The 20,543-nt window shown below is 39.6% G+C and overlaps 1 protein-coding gene across 2 annotated transcripts in view; it reads right to left on the bottom strand.

The window, feature by feature from the left end:
* The window catches only part of DMXL1 (Dmx like 1), a 212,268-nt gene that overhangs the window by 26,326 nt on the left and 165,399 nt on the right, over window positions 1-20,543 (bottom strand). For both annotated transcript variants that reach the window (XM_040343979.1, XM_040343987.1), the window contains 6 exons: window positions 15,787-15,872; window positions 14,797-14,998; window positions 11,782-11,899; window positions 11,442-11,528; window positions 9,812-9,933; window positions 678-819 (listed from right to left, as the gene is read on the bottom strand). In XM_040343979.1, coding sequence (XP_040199913.1) covers window positions 678-819; window positions 9,812-9,933; window positions 11,442-11,528; window positions 11,782-11,899; window positions 14,797-14,998; window positions 15,787-15,872 — 757 coding nt within the window. The remainder of the gene's footprint in view (window positions 1-677; window positions 820-9,811; window positions 9,934-11,441; window positions 11,529-11,781; window positions 11,900-14,796; window positions 14,999-15,786; window positions 15,873-20,543) is intronic.

Here is a 20,543-nt window from a genome sequence, read left to right as displayed (position 1 = left end):
CCATTCAGCTGTTGCGCGGACTTATTTATCTTAGCAACAGCGTTTGCTCCCACGATATATAAAGCCGCGACTCCAGTGCTGTAGGAGGTGATTTCACCACCACAGTTAAAAAAAGAGCATATATGCCAAAGCATGGGGGCATTATATATATAAAAATAAAAAAATAAAAAAATAAAAATCGGATTTTAACTTGTAAACAACAAGTTTGAAAAATAGGCCTGGTCCTTAAGTGGTTAAATAGCCAACAGGGTTACTGCATATATCCACCAAGAGATGGTAATAATTACAACTATGCAATATTACAGAAGACAATTCATGACAGGGTATTGAAAAAGAACCTTGAACATACTGTAGTTACAATAACATTTTATTGTATCATTGTATAGGTTTAAACTGTACACTTAATTTTAATGATGTGCAGTCATACCAACAGTGACACTGCACTTCTTTTTAGCTAGTACAAGAAATTACAGGAAGCTTTAGATGAACCAATATATTTCCTGACTGCAGTAAAAAATGGATCATTAGTCAAAAGACTCATATAAACACAATGCATTTATGATGCTGCCTTTTTTGATGTACAAAACCAGACCTCTGGTACCCAACTCTTCTATTATATTTAAAAGTACTAATTTAATATTGTATTTGCATGCAGTAAAAAGGACATCGATACTTACCACAGACGCACCCCTTCCAGTCTGAAATCCTCCTAGCCAAGGCATGTTTATAGGGGTGCCTGGGTTACTGTGGGTGTAAGGAGTGGATGCCTGCGCAGGTGAGATATCATCACGTGTGTGTACAACCAAGAAGTCATCTGATCTGTAAAAAGACAACAGCAGATAGTACAATGAATGAAAATCAAGCAGCCAGTCTTGGCATGAAGTATTCTTGAACACAAGAATAGGTTTACTTAAAAAAAAAAAAAAAAAAAGTCTAATGAACAAAATCAAATTTTTTTATATAACTGAAACCTACAATAATTTTTATCTTATGCCAAATGTCTCTGAGACTGCCTTATCCGTTAGGAGCTCATATGGAGTTCATACTTTTTTGCAGCAGTGAGAAGGGTGTCATGTCATGGCGTTCTTCTATAGCATATCAAACTGAGCGGAATGATTTGGTTAAACACCACAGATCTGTTAGTTTTTGCCATTCTGCTGTTCTGATGTGTGCAGTAACACTGTTCTGAATGGTCAAATGTCTCATTTTGACCCCTGCCTGAAATCAAACTTACTACACATATATAAATATCAGACAGAGGTGCACAAAAAGGGGACCCACAGTGCACTTCCCGGCGCCAAGGAAAATATGTATCAACTGTCTGAGTGACAACTGGTAGGAAAATATCACACAGCGAATTAAAAAGATGAATAAATTGAGTAAATACTCAATAGATAAATCCTCAAGATGAAGTGAATTTACCTATAGCAGCAGCTGTTTAAAATAAATGAAAAAACATTTATAAAACATAAAACAAAGTATCAAACTAGTAGAACCAAAGTCCAATTGATAAAACAGTGCTAGTTATTGGATTAAGTCCAACTCCTCATAAAATAGAAGTCCAGAAAAACAGGTACAGTTCTAAGGTGATATGTGCTTCTAGGATAGGCTTTGTAGTGCACTCTACACCAATTCCCAGTCTTCACCTCGAAAGTGGGTCACACTCACCAGAAGGTATATAAATTATAGCCTTGTATACCAATTTCTCTTAATCAGTCTTCCATCACCTCTCCAGGGTCAGCAGGGGTTAATGTCATTCAGGGCACATAAATAACAAAAAGGCACTATATAGTGTAATCCCGATTTAATAAATGCCCCCCTGCAAACACAGCCCCGCTTCCAAAATACGTACAATGTAAACACTTGTAATGAACATTAAAAAGAAAATGAAAAGGGTTCACCGCTGTCCTCCGAACACATGGGCCGCGTGTTTGCTAGAAAGCACTGTGCTGATAAGACCTTTCCTGGTTACAGTCCGGTTGGCGGTGGAAAGCACTTCTCTTCCTGGATACGCCGTTGTAGCCACGCCCTGACGCGTTTCGTTACTTCCGACTTCAACAGAGGGCGTGGCTACTCGGCGCTAACACTGTCTATTATCCCTCCTCCACGGCCATTGGGTAAGACAGACCTGCCTACCTGATCCGGGTTGGTGCATCATGGGACGGAAGTAGAGCAGGACGTCAGCCGTGTCATGTCACTGGGATATTGAAACATTGTGATATATAAACTGCATGGGAATAAGTATAAAAAAGTTTAAAAAATACAGTACGTCCGCAAAGTGTGACACATGATCATAGATTAATCATGTCTAGCTGACATAATTTCTGTTTTTATGCAATAAAATGTAACGATGTAACCCAACTATAAAAGGAGACGTCTTTTTATTAAAAAGACGTGACTCATCACAGCTACTCGAAGCAGCTGTTAATAGGGAGGTACAGATCGATATGTAAAGGAATATAGATCTATATGTATAGGTAAATAAGGCTATATGATAGCTGAACATAAATATTAATCATTGAAAATAGGTAAATGAACCCAATAATAGTGTGAGTAAATAGCAATAGTCAATTAAATTGAATAAAAATTCATAAAATATTCTTAAAGAGATATAGAATATGAAATATAGCCAGACCATGATTAAACTTATACAGAAATTAGAATTAATAATAAATGTAACATTTCAGAGTTAAAAGAGAGACAAGAGGATGTCACATATGTATGTAAAATATCTAAATACCTAAAATATATATATATATATATATATATATATATATATATATATATATATATATATATATATATATATATATATATATATATATATATATATATATATATATATATATATATACACACATATACACATACATAATATAAATATGAGTACATATATGGGATGAAAGTAAAATTATGGGATGAGAATAAAATTAAAAGCAAAGATAAATGAGATCAGACTGATAGTAAAATGGGGGAGGATAATCAGTAATCACTAATGAAGCAGTTGATTTCAAGATCTACGTTCAATCCTTTCGGCAATAAAGTATCAGTTGTATATATCCACTGTGTTTCAAGTCTGGATAGTTCTGTAACACAGTTGGATCCTCTCCATGTTGGTTTTATGTGATCAACCCCCCAAAATTTGAGGTCATGAAATAACTTGAAGTGTAGTGATACATTGTGATCTTTCTAACCAAGTTTGATATTAGCAACATGTTCTGCTATCCTCACTTTTAATACTCTTTTTGTACGGCCCATGTACATGAGTTTGCAAGGGCATTCAAGAATGTATACTACAAATAAAGTATTGCAAGTTATGAATTCCTTTATAGGGAACTCGATCCCATTAGATGTAGAAGTAAAGGTTTCAACAGCTTTCATTGGTCTATTAGCTTCCCTGCATGGGAGACATTTCCGACAGGGGAAGAAGCCATCTTTGTCCCAGATGGATGGGAGTTTTTTAGGGGGATCTAGAACTATTTTTTTAACAATTTTGTCTCCATAGTTGGGAGCTTTCCTATAAATGAAGCCTGGTTTGGTCGGAATGACTGTTTTAAGTATTCTATCCAAGAAAAGAATATGCCAATGAAGATCTTCACCACTTCTTTATATTGACTGTGGTAGCCTGAAATAAAGCTCCATTCGTGCATATTTCTATTTTGGAGGTGTACGGGCTCTTCTAAGCAATTTATTCTAGGTATAGATTCTAGAAGGTCTTCTATGATCTTCACGAGGCGATCTTCTTGGTAACCTTTCTCCATAAATTTCTCTTTAAGTATCAGAGCTTGTAACTTAAAGTCTTCATCATTAGAGCAATTACGCCTAACGCGCATCAGTTGACCCTTCGGAATGTTTCTCAGCCACATCGGGTGATGTCCACTTTGCATAGGGAGGTAGCTGTTGGAATCCGTTGGTTTAAAATAAACTCTTGTACCCAATTTGTTACCATTCCTATAGGATGTTCAAATCCAGGAAGTGTATACTTTGTTGGTTATGCTCGCTTGTTAGGTGAATATTGCATGTGTTAATATTTAGCTCTTTTAGGACTATTTCCAAAGACAGTAGAGACCCTGCACATATAAAAAATAAATCGTCTATGTACCTCCGATATAAAACCAATTCATTTCTCTTAACATTAACATTAAAAATAGTTTTATCCTCCCATTCAGCCATAAAAAGGTTAGCTATGCTTGGGGCAAATTTAGCTAACTTTAGCCCCCATTGCTACACATCGCCCGATAAATAAGTTCAATGTGTTCATTGATGTTCACAAATACATTAGGAAGCTGAACATGAAAAAATATTTTTTGAACTAAAATCCAGTGGCCAGTGCGCCCTTAGTTCCTACAGACAGTGGTCTGAGGAACAAATCTATTTTTAACTTTTAGGAACAAACCAACCTCTTGATGTTTTTAAAGGTCTGGTGCTCCGTGATCTAGAACACTTGAAACCTAAAAAAAATGTTAATCCAAGACACATAAGAGAGGGTATAGAACTACTGGAAAAAAGAAAAGACATTGTAATAAGGACGGCAGATAAAGGAGGTGGAGTGGTCATTTTAACGAAAGAATTCTATCACAGATGATGGATATGTTGATAGACGTAGATACCTACTCCAAGCTGAATAAAGATCCCACTTCACAGTATGAAGAAAACCTGAAGGTTTTAGTTGAAACAGGGTATCGAACAAGAGCCATTTCCAATAAAGAGAGGAAATACCTAGTACCAAGCAGCAGTAGGATACCTACAATCTATACTCTTCCCAAAATCCAGCAAGACTCATAGTAAATGGGATAGGCTCTATTACATCTCGCCTAGGACAGTTCCTGGACCACTATCTACAAAAAAGTGTCACCCAAACACGAGCATATCTAAAGGATACAAAAGACCTACTTATCCTGTTATAAGACATTGACCTAACCGGAAGAAGTGATGTTTTCTTAGTAACAGCAGATGTAGCGTCCCTTTATACAGTAATCCAACACAATGACGCTCTGCTTGCCCTCAATTGGGCATTGTCTCAGAGGAATGATATCACATATGCTCAAAAAGTGTTTTTACGAAACGCCTTAGATTTCTGTTTGGGGCACAATTATTTTTGGTACGATGGATGTTTTTACTCTCAAAAGAAAGGTTTAGCAATGGGAGCTAAATTTGCCCCAAGCATAGCTAACCTTTTTATGGCTGAATGGGAAGATAAAACTATTTTTAATGTTAAGAGAAATGAATTGGTTTTATATCGGAGGTACATAGACGATTAAGGTTTTTATATGGGCAGGGTCTCTACTGTCTCTGGAAAAATTCCTAGAAGAGCTAAATATTAACACATGCAATATTCACCCAACAAGTGAGTATAACCAACAAAGTATACACTTTCTGGATTTGAACATCTATAGGAATGGTAACAAATTAGGTACAAGAGTTTATTTTAAACCAACGGATTCCAACAGCTACCTCCCTATGCAAAGTGGACATCACCCGATGTGGCTGAGAAACATTCCGATGGGTCAACTGATGCACGTTAGGCGTAATTGCTCTAATGATGAAGACTTTAAGTTACAAGCTCTGATACTTAAAGAGAAATTTAAGGAGAAAGGTTGCCAAGAAGATCGCCTCGTGAAGATCATAGAAGACCTTCTAGAAGTACCTAGAATAAAACACCTCCAAAATAGAAATATGCACGAATGGAGCTTTATTTCAGGCTACCACAGTCAATATAAAGAAGTGGAGAAGATCTTCATTGGCATATTCCTTTCTTGGATAGAATACTTAAAACAGTCATTCCGGCCAAACCAGGCTTCATTTATAGGAAAGCTCCCAACTATGGAAACAAAATTGTTAAAAAGATCCCCCTAAAAAACTCCCGTCCATCTGGGACAAAGATGGCTTCTTACCCGGTCGGAAATGTCTCCCATGCAGGGAAGCTAATAGACCAATGAAAGCTGATGAAACCTTTACCTCTACATCTACATCTAATGGGATCGAGTTCCTTATAAAGGAATTCATAACTTGCAATACTTCCTTTGTAGTATACATTCTTGAATGCCCTTGCAAACTCATGTACATGGGCCGTACAAAAAGAGTATTCAAAGTGAGGATAGCAGAACATGTTGCCAATATCAAACTAGGTTACAAAGATCACAACGTATCACTACACTTCAAGTTATTTCATGACCGCAACCCTGCAGGCCTCAAATTTTGGGGGGTTGATCACATAAAACCAACATGGAGAGGATTCAACTGTGTTAGAGAACTATCCAAACTTGAAACACAGTGGATATATACAACTGATACTTTATTGCCGAAAGGATTGAACGTAGATCTTGACATTAACTGCTTCATTAGTGATTACTGATTATCCTCCCCCATTTTACTATCAGTCTGAACTCATTTATTTTTGCTTTTAATTGTATTCTCATCCCATAATTTTACTCTCATCCCACATACATGTACTCATATTTATATTATGTATTTATATATATATATATATATATATATATATATATCATTTTAGGTATTTAGATATTTTACATACATATGTGACCTCCTCTTGTCTCTTAACTCTGAAATGTTACATTTATTATTAATTCTAATTTCTGTATAGGTTTAATCATGGTCTGGCTATATTTCATATTCTATATCTCTAAGAATATTTTATGAATTTTTATTCAATTTAATTGACCTTTGACTATTGCAATTTACTCACACTGTTATTGGGTTCATTTAATTAATTTACCTATTTTCAGCGATTAATATTTATGTTCAGCTATCATATAGCCTTTTTTACCTATACATATAAAGGAAAGTGGAAAATGTGGTAAACACTGCGCTGCCAATAAGAATGCAGCTGCTAACACGGCTATTTATGAATAACAAAGCAAAAATGTACAGAAAAAGTGTAGCGCTTATACAATATAAATCATGACCATAAACATTGTATATGTGATATATGATGAATCACTGAATATAAAATAAAGTGCAACACAATAATATATATGAATAAAGTCCATGTAAATGCATTCCACCAAGTGAATGATGAATTAATCAAAACATGGAATAAATGACAAGTGCAACACAATAAAGTCCATGTACACATCCTGTTCTCTGATGGATATTGCTTCAAAGGATAGGAAGGTATACGGTGGAAGGAATGTTCCTGAATAATATCTCTCCAATGGTATCGGTGGTAAAAAGAGATAGAGACGACCCACACTGCCGCCTTACCTGTGTATACACACGTGATTTTACAGCCTACATGTGAGTGTACCAGCTGTTTTAATAAATTATTTTTTGAACTAAACAAGATTACGCTATGTGGCCACTTTTCTCTCCTATCTCTTTTTACCACCGATACCATTGGAGAGATATTATTCAGGAACATTCCTTCCACCGTATACCTTCCTATCCTTTGAAGCAATATCCATCAGAGAACAGGATGTGTATATCAACATACTTTCTGCTTCCATGATTGAGAAACATAATTTACAAGCCTGATTAGACTTCTGGCGACATATGTCACCATAAGTCTACCAGCTCCGGTAAGCCTTCATTTCTACTGGTGGTCGTTATCACATAAGGAGGAAATCAGCATTCCATGTTTTGATCAACTTTCATTCATTCACTTGGTGGAATCCATCCATCCTGGACTTTATTGTGTTGCACTTGTCATTTATTCCATGTTTTCATTAATTCATCATTCACTTGGTGGAATCCATTTACATGGACTTTATTCATATATATTATTGTGTTGCACTTTATTGTATATTCAGTGATTCATCATATATCACATATACAATGTTTATGGTCATGATTTATATTGTATAAGCGCTACACTTTTTCTGTACCTATACATATATATATATTCCTTTACATATCGATCTGTACCTCCCTATTAACAGCTGCTTCGAGTAGCCGTGAAGAGTTGCATCTTTTAATAAAATACGTGACTTTTATAGTTAGGTTACATTGTTAAATTTTATTGCATAAAAACAGAAATTATGTCAGCTAGACATGATTAATCTATGATCACGTGTCACACTTTGCGGACGTACTGCATTTTTTAAACTTTTTTATACTTATTCTCGTGCAGTTTATATATCACAATGTTTCGATATCCCAGTGACTTGACACAGCCGACGCCCTGCTCTACTTCCGTCCCATGATGCACCAATCAGGATCAGGTAGGCAGGTCTGTCTTACCCAATGGCCGTGGAGGAGAGATAATAAATAGACAGTGTTAGCGTGGAGTAGCCACGCCCTCTGTTGAAGTCGGACGTGACGAAACGCGTCAAGTTGTGGCTACAGCGGCGTAACCAGGAAGAGAAGTACGTTCCACCGCCAACCAGACTAACCAGGAAAGGTCTCATCAGCACAGTGTTTTCTAGCACACGCACGGCCCCTGTGTTCAGAGGACAGCGGTGAACCCTTTTCATTCTCTTTTTAATGTTCATTACAAGTGTTTACATTGTACGTATATTGGACGCAGGGCTGTGTTTGCAGGGGGGCATTTATTAAAATGGGATTACACTATATAGTGCCTTTGTTTTTTATGTGCCCTGAATGACATTAACCCCTGCTGACCCTGGAGAGATGATGGAAGACTGATTAAGAGAAATTGGTATACAAGGCTATAATTTATATACCTTCTGGTGAGTGTGAACCCCAGAAGGGGAGTGTGACCCACTTTCGAGGTGAAGACTGGGAATTGGTGTAGGGTGCACTACAAAGCCTATCCTAGAAGCACATATCACATTAGAACTGTACCTGTTTTTCTGGACTTCTATTTTATGAGGAGTTGGACTTCATCCAATAACTAGCGCTGTTTTATCAATTGGACATTGGTTCTACTAGCTTGATACTTTGTTTTACATATATAAATATGACTACAGTTGTGCCAACCCTAGACTGGTGCATAGTGTTTTGCAATTAAAGTAATGGTTATTCCTGCTTTATTATGTGTCAGGTACAAACACTATACAAATCAATCATATGTACTTAAAGCGGTAGTAAACCGTAAAAAATAAATAAAAAAAAAAATTGTGTCCCCGTGCAGGTTTCATCTTCACCTGTCTTTCTTCTGAGTTTGCAGACTCAGGCTGTATGAATGGCATGCGCCGGTGACGTCACTGGCTGCATGCTGTGTAAATATCTCCTAAACAGTACAAGTTTAGGAGATATTCACTGTACCTACAGATAGGCCTCAACATAGGCTTATCTGTAGGTACAAGTTAAAAAGTGGACTTTACTAACACTTTAAAGGGGTTTTAAAGGTACAATTTTTTTTTCCTAAATAGCTTTCTTTACCTTAGTGCAGTCCTCTTTCACTTAACTCATACTTCGATTTTGCTTTTAAATGTCCTTATTTCTTCTGAGAAATCATTTCTTTCTGTTCTTCTGTCTAACTCCACACAGTAATGCAAGGCTTTCTCCCTGGTGTGGCGTGTCGTGCGCCCCCCCTGGACTACAGGAGAGTCAGGACGCTCTCTACGTTGCAGATAGAGAAAGGAGATGTGCGTTAGTGGGGCGTCCTGACTCTCCTGTAGTCCAAAGGAGGAGGCGAGCACGACACTCCACACCAGGGAGAAAGCCTTGCATTACTGTATGTAGTTACAGACAGAAGAACAGGAAGTGATGATTTCTAAGAAGAAATAAGGACATTTAAAAGCAAAATTGAAGGATGATGTAAGTGAAGGAGGACTGCACTAAGGTAAAGGAAGCTATTTAGGGGGGGGGGGAAAATTGTACCTTTACAACCACTTTAACAACTTGCAGCAATTCAGAAGACCAATATAAAAAATTAAGAAATGTATACCCTTTATTTTCAGTTTCAAAGTCCTCATCAATCCAGGAGTAAATCTGGGTAGCCAGAATTGCAGAGACATCAAGTTCCTGGATATCATGGCTAGAAGCAATAGCAATGCAGTTTCTGTTGGCCTTGAAGTAAAGAAATTGCACACATGTTAAGATTAAGAAGTAAACTGCTCATTCCAGGAAACAAATGTATTATAGCTCAGGAAACATGAGCACAATAGAAATACACCTGAAAATGGATAAATCACATTTAATTTTTTTTGTTAAACATTTTTACTTATGTGCATAATCAAATATTAGACTTAAACTTCATGGAGAGTTCAGACAGCACTAGCACAGAGGAAAACTACTGCGATTTACCCCTCCAGCACCTTAAAAATAAAAAAATGGGTCAAAGTGGCAACTTAGTAGCAGGAAGCCCATTTTTGCATAATGGAGGACCTCAAATTTCAGGCGCTATAAAACAGATCTAGTTATTTATGCAGGCAGCTAAAGGCAAGTACTACAAAAAGTCTAGCTAATTGAGACACTTTTGCCTCGACCTTAATCTTAATATTTGCCTAAGCCTATCAAAGAAATGCAAACGACATACAAAAAAAAATAGGCCATCTTAATTGTACCCTACAGGACACAGCCAAAGGGCCCTTTCATACAGACATGCCCATGTACGGGCTCTGTTTTGCTCAGCAGGGAACGCTCCGTCGATCCCTGCTGAACAGGCAGATAACAGGTCTGTCTCTGAACACTGTACAGGGACTGACCTGTCAGAGCGCCGCTCTCCCCTATGGGGGATCAGATGAAGACAGTAGAGTCCTTTTTCATCCGATCCGATAGACGGATGGAAAATAGGGTTTCCATCCGTCACACTTTGGTGGATCGGAGCGAGTGTGCTTAATGCATTTTTTCTGCTTTTTTTTCTGAATTTTTCTCATGCTTTTTTTATGCACTCCCATTGAAGTCTACAGGGCTAAAATTAAATGAGTAACGTGGGAATATGCTCCATAGACTATAATATGATTCCTCTTGTCGTGCATTTTCACATGATGGCCGAAGCGCAACAAATCGCACAGGTGTAAACTGGGACTGACTAAAATAGGATTCAGTGCCTGTGCAACTTTACAGGCAGACCCTGCATCTTCCGCTAGGAGGGGCCCCAAGTACGATTCCACAAAACGCAGCAGGGAAGTCAACCGATCTGGAAAGGTGTAATGTGAAAAACAGCAGCAATAGCAGCTAGTAAACTTGCTAGAAGAGTTTTGATGAAAAAAATAATAATGGAAAAATAAAACTATTAAAAGGAAATGGTTTGCTTCTCTCGGAAAAGAGACACGATGTCCACTCAACCAAGAACACTAGCAAAAAAACTGAAGCTTGCTGGGAGTGGGCACAGAGTTATATTAAGGCTATCTTTACAACTTTGCCAGTGTCAAATCACCTGGATGTGATTCAGACAGCCTGCATAAGCCATAGTCTGTCCTGTAATGTACAATTATATATTATTATTTTTTTTACTCATTATACCAATATTCTTTGCAGCGCACAAAAAGAAAAAAAGTGTTAAATTTAAAAAAATAGATTAGCAAATAGTTAATAACATTGTCAAGAAGAGAAGATTAATGCACTGAACATACCTTATTTACTGAAAATGCAGTAATTATGTCAGACTCTTTGTGGATTATTCTTGCTCTTCCGCCTGAAGAACCCTGATCTGTTTCCGTCTGAAAATTAGAAATTTGAAAGCCATATGAAAATAACCAGAATAGCCTCGTTGTCTGTCTCTATTCTGAAGGTGTGACACCATAAGTGGCTTCCTATAGCGGTACCCTGAGAAGAGGAGCCAGAAGGCCGGCAGGAGGACCGGAGAAGCAGAGGGTTGGGGCTGCTCGGTGCAAAAATCACTGCACAGAGCAGGTAAGTAGAACATGTTTGTTATTTATAAAATAAATATTTTACAAAAGCTTAAAGACATACCTCATTCAAAGATCTTTTCTTTGTAAAAATATTCCTTATAAAGGTTTCCTGGATTCCCTCTTGTTTTACTAGATATTGCCAAAGCCTCTTTACTGGCAAGGTACTTGAGTGCTTGGATCTAAACAGCGAAATGGCAGAAAATATGTAATTAAAAAGACTTAAAATGTTAAAGTAAGGTGTTACCAACACGGTTGTAAAGGTATTTTTAAAAAAAAAAACTACCATACGTACCTCCACTGTGCAGTTCATTTTGTACAATCCTCATCTTCCGGGGTCCCTCAGCGGCTGTCTTGGCTTATCCCCACAAGAGCTAACCGCCTTCTGGGAAGCGCTCTTCCAAGGGGGTTAAGCTTGCGGGCGCGCTCCCGTGTGATACAGTGGCGGCCATAGCCACCAATTGTATCACTCAACCCCACCCCGGCGCACCGCGTCATTGATTTGATTGACAGCAGCAGTAACCAATGGCTGCACTGCTATTAATCTCCAATGAAGAGCGCCTCAAGCTAGGGGAAACCATCGCAGGGTCGTGCCCACGGAGTTTCGTGGCTCAGGTACATAAAACGGGGGGTTGGGGGGGCCCGAGAGTGCAAGGTGTTTTTCACCTTAAAGCGGAGGTTCACCCATAATATTAACATTAGCTTATCCTGATCAGTGCACCATACACATATGCCTAATGTTTTTTTTTTGTGATGATTTATATACCTTTAATAATCTCTGTAAAGGTGGACTTTCCGGGTATTCCTCTCGCGGGAGTAGGCGTATCTCTTCTTTTCCCCGGCACCGCATTGTTTGCTGGGATGTCTCCGCAATGTCTCCTGGGAGCACAGTGTCATGCTTCCCAGGAGACAATGCTGAACGCCGTCCATCGAAATCTTTCAAGCTTTCACTCGTCGCGTGACTCATCAAGCCGGTCACGTGATGAGAAGGGTTCTATTTCCGCCATTTTAAATAAGGGCACAAAGGTGAACGCCGTCACGACAGGGCATGTACTTTAAATGACGCCGCCCGTTGTGATGGCAACCAGGAAGTGTTGACGGCGCTGCTCGCCGTCAACACTGCCCATGCGTGAGATAGAGAGGTGAATGCCGGGAGACGAGCATTCACAGCTTCCCGGAAGTCCGTGCTTGTGGGCTTCAGAATGCCCACATGCAAAATGGAACATGCCAGGATCGTTTTTTAAAAGTCAATCTTTTAAACTAAAACAAACGGGGGATGGTTTTAATCGCGAAAACCAAGTTATCTGAAAAAAAAAAGGTTGGACTACGGAACCTCCACTTTAATGCATAGATGCATTAAGGTGAAAAAAAACACAAAGCTTTACAACCCCTTTAACTAGCTAGTGGAAAGTTGCATGCTGTGTATTCGGGGGCCCATTCGGAACTTGATGCCTTGGTGAGTTGCATTAAAGTGTTTTTTCACGTTAATGTAAATGTGCTCTGAATGCACCAAAAAAAGCTAAATTTTTGGCAACGCAACACACCACACCAAAATACACAATGGTTGCAATGCTGTGCACTGTAATGCAAAAGTGTTGGAGCTGTGCTGGGGTGCCATTAAAAACAAATGGCTTCACAAACTGCCAACGCACGTTAATTCAACGCACCTCACTGAAAAAAAGTGTGAATGGATTCTAAAAAGCCAAATTAAAATGATTTTTATACTAAGGTGTAGAAAAAATACAAAAGACTTGATCATTCACTTTACGGTCAACACTGAGGACAAGGGGGCACTCTTTACGTCTAGAGGAAAAGAGATTTCACCTCCAAATACGGAAAGGTTTTTTCACAGTAAGAGCTGTGAAAATGTGGAACAGACTCCCTCCAGACGTGGTTCTGGTAAGCTCAGTAGATTGCTTTAAGAAAGGCCTGGATTCTTTCCTAAATGTACATAATATAACTGAGTACTAAGATTTGTAGGTAAAGTTGATCCAGGGTAAATCCGATTGCCTCTCGGGGGATCAGGAAGGAATTTTTTCCCCTGCTGTAGCAAATTGGATCATGCTCTGCTGGGGTTTTTTGCCTTCCTCTGGATCAACTGTGGGTATGGAGTTGGGTGTATAGGATTTTACTGTGTTTTTTATTTTGTTTTTTTTATTTTTTGTGGTTGAACTGGATGGACTTGTGTCTTTTTTCAACCTGAATATGTAACTATCTACCGAGGCCTCGTGGTTGAGAACTACTGATCTAGGGTATACATCAGGTTTGTGCAAGTATATGCCTTTCTCCAAAATACAGCCTTCATGTGGAACTAGATAACCCAGTTAAAGTGGCAATAAACCCCAAAGCAAACATTATACTGCCACTTACCAATTCTTAGATGTGATAGCTGCATCAGTTTTCTTTTTTAGGCTCTCTTTCCTTTATTTTCACCTGGTCATCTTGCCAGAAAAAGCTGCTGTTTTTCAGCAAAACAACAAGTTGTCCCACAGATGCAGCAGTTACAGAGTTGAGACAAACCATTTACTACAATGACCAGCTTTTTATTTATATAAAGCCTACCCCCCCCCCCCCCCCAAAAAAAAAAAAAAAAAAAAAAAAGGGTTTGCTGTGACTGTATATAAAGTGTTAGCTGGAGTCTGGCTTCAATTTGTTAGTGAATCTAAACCTGCTAGTACATCCAACACAGCTCTACTCCAGATTAACAATGCTGCTGTCCAACTCCTTCATCCAGAGTTGAATTACTCCAATACAGGTAGTGTGTTACTGGTCAGATCACCAAGTGAAAATAGAGGGAAAACCCCTAAAAAAATAAAAATAATGTTGTCACCACAACTGACTGGTAAGGTCCAATAAATATATGACATTTTCGGTTTTGGGTTTAAGAACAGTTTAAGGCCTGAATGTTTTTTTTCTTTTACATATATACAATAAAATAATTAAACATTATTCAAATTATGATGTATGCAATATATCAGTAAGGATTTTCAACAGTTGTATGCCAATCATTTACCTATCACTAAGTTTTTGCATTTTACAGAAAATTAGGAAAATTTGCATTAGCTGCAAAAATACCAACTTAAAAGGTGAATTTGTTGGCTCCAACAATGCTTTGTGCCTCAAGATTGCAGGTCCAGCAGACGGAACCTCGTCTGTGCTTGGCATGGTAATAAAATCCTGTGGTGGACCTCCATATATTTCAAGTCTTCGCAGGAGCACCTGTTCCCACCTCTGCAAAGTCTTAAGAGTGGCATGACAGAGGGGTGAGGCTACAGGAAGATCTGTAAGAATCAAAAGGAAATTCAGGCTTTAAAAATGACTTGAAAAATCGCATACCCTACCTCAACGGTTTAATCAGACTTTAGTGGCTGTAACCAGTACTTAGGCTGGCAAGTTCCACCCCCCAATATGGCATATTCACACTCAAGAAGAAGTCGGTAGTTCAGTGAACTGTTCATTGCAGAATCTTTATTACCTAAATATCAATCCATACAGTATCTAAAATGCCAAGGCGTTTCTACAACAGTCTTTTTCATAGCATGAAAAAAAAGTCTATGCTATGAGGTAGGCTGTTGTGGCCGAAATGCATTAGGCTTTTAGACACTGTGCATCGATATGTAGCCAATAAAGATGCTACAATGAAGAGTTCACTGAGCTGCCAGCTTTTTGAGTGTGCCTGGAGATATGGCCTTGCTTCTTTTTTATGCTTTATCACGGATCTGAAACTCAAAAGCTGAACCTTCCTTCTGCTACAATAGTGCCTATAAAGTCTATGAGAATCACAGGTAGTACATACTCTTAACATGGCCGATGAACCTTTAGCAAAACAGATTTCCTTAAGAACCTTGGTATCTGTACAACATACAAAAAAAAAAGGCTAACACTTTTTAAAGTATTTGAATGATAGTCAACAGTAAGAAGATTCCAACAACTAAACTCATCAACAGGCTAACCATCACTTACCAATTACACACTAAGATAAAAACAATATAACATTTCCTATTATGGCCGAGCAGGAACACACACTGATAGTTTCATTTTAATGTAGTACATTATTTCTTAAAATTACCTGAAAGGTCATGTCCAGCCAATGGGTAAAAGCCTTTCAAATTCTGAAGGACAAATTGTACCATTGCAAGACGCATCAGAGCCCAGCTAGAAGGTAAAACATATACAAATGTAAAAATGTTAATTGTTCACAATATGGTATGGGCCACAAGCGGAGCAATAAACTTGCTAATGTCCATTTATGAGGCATTATACATCAGAATGCTTATTGAACGGTTTTAAGAGTTACAAATTTTAATAACCCCAGACACCCCATGAGTGAGATGGCACGAAACACCACATTTCTGATACACAAATTATTTATAAATGAAATGGCCTTTAAAAATCAACCAAGAATACAAAAATAAAACAATTATATACACACACACACACACACACACACACAGTATATATACATATACATACACATACATACACACACCGTATTTATCGGCGTATAACACGCACAGGCATATAACACGCACCCTAACTTTATGAGAGAAGTTTCAGGGGAAAAAAAAACTTTCCACAACCCCCTGCGTATAACACGCAGGCACAGTTTGCCTTCCTATATTTAGGGTAAAAAAGTGAGTGTTATATGCCAATACCATTTTTTTTTCCCCAAACGCACACTCAAATTACAATTAACGGCTTGATGGGTTGAGACCTAGGCTGACAGCAGGTCTCAGTAGTATCACATGTGGCCTCAGCTTAGCCCAGATGTTAAACTACTGAGTTCAGCCAAATCTTAAGGTGTCCCTAATCCTTAACTGGTTTAAGGTCAACACCACTACAAGAAATCTTAGTTGCTATTCTAAACATTAGTCGGTTTATAATGTAAATTATGCTGAAAGGGTCGTGCAAAAGAGGATTTTTATTACAGCTTACCTGTAAAATCCTTTTATTGGAGTACATCATGGGTAATAGGCCACCTTCAGGTGTTGACACTAGTAAACCCTAATTAAGGAAGTTTACTCCCTATATAACCCCTCCTCCTTCCAGGAGCACATCAGTTTTTGTAGCAAAGTAATATGTCTAAATCCCAAAAGAGGGGAAGGACCTCTGTCGCATGATGTACTCCAAGAAAAGGATTTTACAGGTAAGCTGTAATAAAAATCATATTTTCTTCATCGTACATCATGGGACACAGAGGCTTAAGAATTTACTTAATGGGACGTCCCATAGCAATGCCACTTGAGGGGTGGGAGAAATAACCCGCAAGGTACACCCAGACTTGAGGATCTATACAGCTGCTTGCAGCACACTGCACCCAAAGGCGATATCCTCATACCTCCTTACATCCACCTGATAACATTTTGTGAATGTATGCCTGAAATTACTTTTGGCAAAAATCCTGGACGAGGGCGCAGCACCACTCTGTCCTCACGAAAAATTAAATACGGCTCTTTACAAGAAAGAGCAGCCAACTCTGAAACCCTCCTTGCTGAGGATATAGCAACCAAAAATACCAACTTCATTGTCAGCAGGACTAGAGGAATATGTTGTATCGGTTCAAATGGCTGTTTTTGTAACACAGACAAAACTAAGTTTAAGTCCCAAGGATACAAGAGGTTTGACGGGCGGATTAAGCCGCATTACCCCTTGTATAAAGCCTCGGACTAAAGAATGAGTAGCAAGTGGTCTTTGAAATTAGACCGATAAAGCAGAGACTTGGCCTTTAATAGTACTTAAGGCCAACTTCATCTCTTCCCCCAATTGTAGAAAGACAAGAATTCTGCCTATGATACATCTCCGAGGGTGCCAACCCTTGGATTCACACCAGGAAACAATATATAGATCTGGAAGCTGGTTTTCTGGCATGGATCAGGGTGGAAATAACTGACCCGGAAAGCCAATGTTTCTTTAGAATGTGGGTTTCAATAGCCAATCCGTTAAATTTAGAGACCGGAAGGATGGAATATCGGTCCCTGAAAGAGCAGATCTGGCCGTAGTGGGAGGGACCATGGGCCCTCCACTACCATCTTTATGATTTCTGCATACCATGACCTTCTGGGCCATGCTGGTGCCACCAAAATTATCGGCTTCCTTTCCAGCTTGATTCTGCAAGGAGGCAGCAACTGGATGGGGGGAAATGCATATATCAGTGAGAACTGATCCCATGGGGTCACCAACGCATCCGTTCCACATGCGAGTGGATCCCTTGTTCTGGCCACAAAGTTGACCAACTTCGTGTTAAATATGGATGCTAGGAGATTTACATCCGGAATCCCCAATCTTTGGCAAACAGCCCAAAATATGTCGGGGTGAAGCGACTGCTGGCGACTTAAGTAGTCCGCCTGCCAATTCTCTACTCCTGGAATGAAGATTGCAGAAAGACCAGAAACATTCCTTTCTGCCCAAGTTAGAATATGGTTCACCTCTCTCTGTGCTGAGAGACTCTTGGTGCCCCCTTGGTGATTGATATAGGCCACAGCTGTGGCATTGTCAGATTGAATCCTGACAGGGCAATTCTGTAGCCTGGAGGTCCAGGTCTTTAGAGCCAGACGTACTGCCCAAATCTCTAGGATATTGATGGGCAAGCTTCTTTCAGTTCTTGACCATTGTCCTTGGATGGTTGTCCCTTCTAGTACTGTTCCCCAGTCTGAGAACCTGGTATCCGTCATTACCACTTTCCAGATAACTGGTCTGAAGGGTTATCCTTTCAGCAGATTCTGGGTTAGTAACCACCAAGTGAGGCTTTGGGCCACTCTTGGGGACATCCGCATTGGCAGAGATGGTCTTTTCTCTGGAACTTTGGGCATGCTTGATCTTAGGAAACGAGACGGTGGAAAGTTCTTGGAGTTCTGGAATTCCAGCTTGTATCCCAGCGTTACCGTGGAGATGACCCATGTGTCCTGAATTTCCTTTTTCCAGACTTCTGAAAAGTGCAGAAGTCTTCCCCCACCTTGGTGAGGGGGGTTGCCTCTTCATGACGAGGCTTTAGGCTTCTGTTTTGCAGATTTCCTACCCCAGGGCTTCTTTTGAGCCTGGGTTTGACCCTGAGGTCTTCCTCTAGAGTCTGATGGCGGAGGCCATTGCCCCTGCTTAGAGGCGGAAGCCCTTGGCACCGGGGAAAGAGCCAGTTTAAATGCAGGGCGTTTGTAATTTTTTTGACGGTTAAAAGAGTGCTTTTCCCACTAGAAATTGTCTTGATATATTTATCCAAGTCTTGTCCGAAAAGTCGCTCCCAATGGAAGGGGAACCCAGTTAGGAGGTTCTTACATGGTGTTTCAGCTGACCAATTTTTTAGCTACAGGATCCTGCGCGTATGTACAAGCATAAGCGTAAGGCGGGATGCCTGGTGAATAGAATCTTTAATGGCATCTATGGAAAAACATAATGTCTTTGGTAGTTCAGCCAAACCCTGAGCTTGGTTGTGTAGGGAGTTCTCTAAGGGCCAATTTAAATTGGTCCTTTAGGGATTGGCAGGTGCCTATCGTGGCGACTGCGAGCTGAGTGACGGCACCTGCTATGAAAATGGCAGATTTTAGCAGGAATTCCAACTTCTTATCTGTTGGATCCTTAAGCATCTGTGCATTGTCTACAGGACAAGTTAAGTTATTATTCACATTGGAAATCGCAGCGTCAATTGCTGGTACTTTCTATCTTTTGGAGAATTTTTCCTCCAGAAGATAGCAATTTACTAATCTCTTAGGAGGGAGAAAGTGCTTATCCGGATGATCCTATTTCCTGAAATACAAGCTGTTCTAGCAATGCATGTGCTGGAAACGCATGCAAAGCGTGGGAAGGTTTTAAAGAACCTAAGGAAGAGGCTGGGTTTTCATGAGTCTCTGTTCGAGGAAGCATGAAGGTGGAACAAACAATTTCTGTAAGAGATTGTATCAGCAATTTCTCAGTTTGGGAATGCGGAAAAAGGTTCATCTACCGTTGTCTCCTCTATTGAGGAATCATCGGTTTGTTTTTCTTCCTGATCGATTGAGGCTAACACCTCATTGTGAGTCCACTGTTCCCCTAGCAAAGCTGGAGTGGGGGACGGGGACCTAGTACGTTTAATCTGAATAGAGCAGTGTTGCCCAACTCCAGTCCTCAAGGCACACCAACAGGTCATGTTTTCAGGATTTCCCTCAGATGAAACGGCTGTGGTAATTACTAAGGCAGTGAAACTGATCAAATCACCTGTGCAAAATAATGGAAAGCCTGAAAACATGACCTGTTGGTGTGCCTTGAGGACTGGAGTTGGGAAACACTGGAATAGAGAATGCGATTAAAGCTGCTAATCTTTCTTCCAAACCCTGGAGGGAGGAGGAAACTGCATCTTCAGTCATGTATACAGGTGCTGATATGTGAGGGGCAGCTGCACCATCAATTTGTTCCAATAGCTCACCCTGAGTTGCCATACTTGGTGATTCAGGCGAGGATGATAGCGTGGAAATACAGCTTGAGATCCCAATGCCTGGGGGTGAAATTTTAGCCTTCTTGGTTTTTGAGGTGCTATACAATTTGCACTAAATCGCTGAAATAGTCATGACCTATATCAAGTCGTTATACAATTGAGCCTAGTGCTGGAAAAGAGTGTCCTTCCTGAATCAGGAATGCCAGTGCAACCCATACGTGTCCCTTTCCTTTTGTTTGTTTCCAGCCTGCGTGTGTCTCATGGACGTTTTCGTTGCATTGCGTTTAGGCCCTGCCCCCTCTGGAAAACCCAGTCCCTTTTTTTTTAAAGTGTTCCAGACCAGAACATAAAGGGGGGGGGGAGGAGAGCAGAGACTGCAGTGAGGCACAGAGAAAAAACAAACAGCCAGTCAATCATAGCAGCGG

The sequence above is a fragment of the Rana temporaria genome, chromosome 1 (assembly GCF_905171775.1).
Source record: "Rana temporaria chromosome 1, aRanTem1.1, whole genome shotgun sequence".
Classification (NCBI taxonomy): Eukaryota; Metazoa; Chordata; class Amphibia; order Anura; family Ranidae; genus Rana; species Rana temporaria.
The sequence above is the reverse complement of the archived record's forward strand: the minus strand, read 5'-3'. Positions and strand labels throughout refer to the sequence as shown.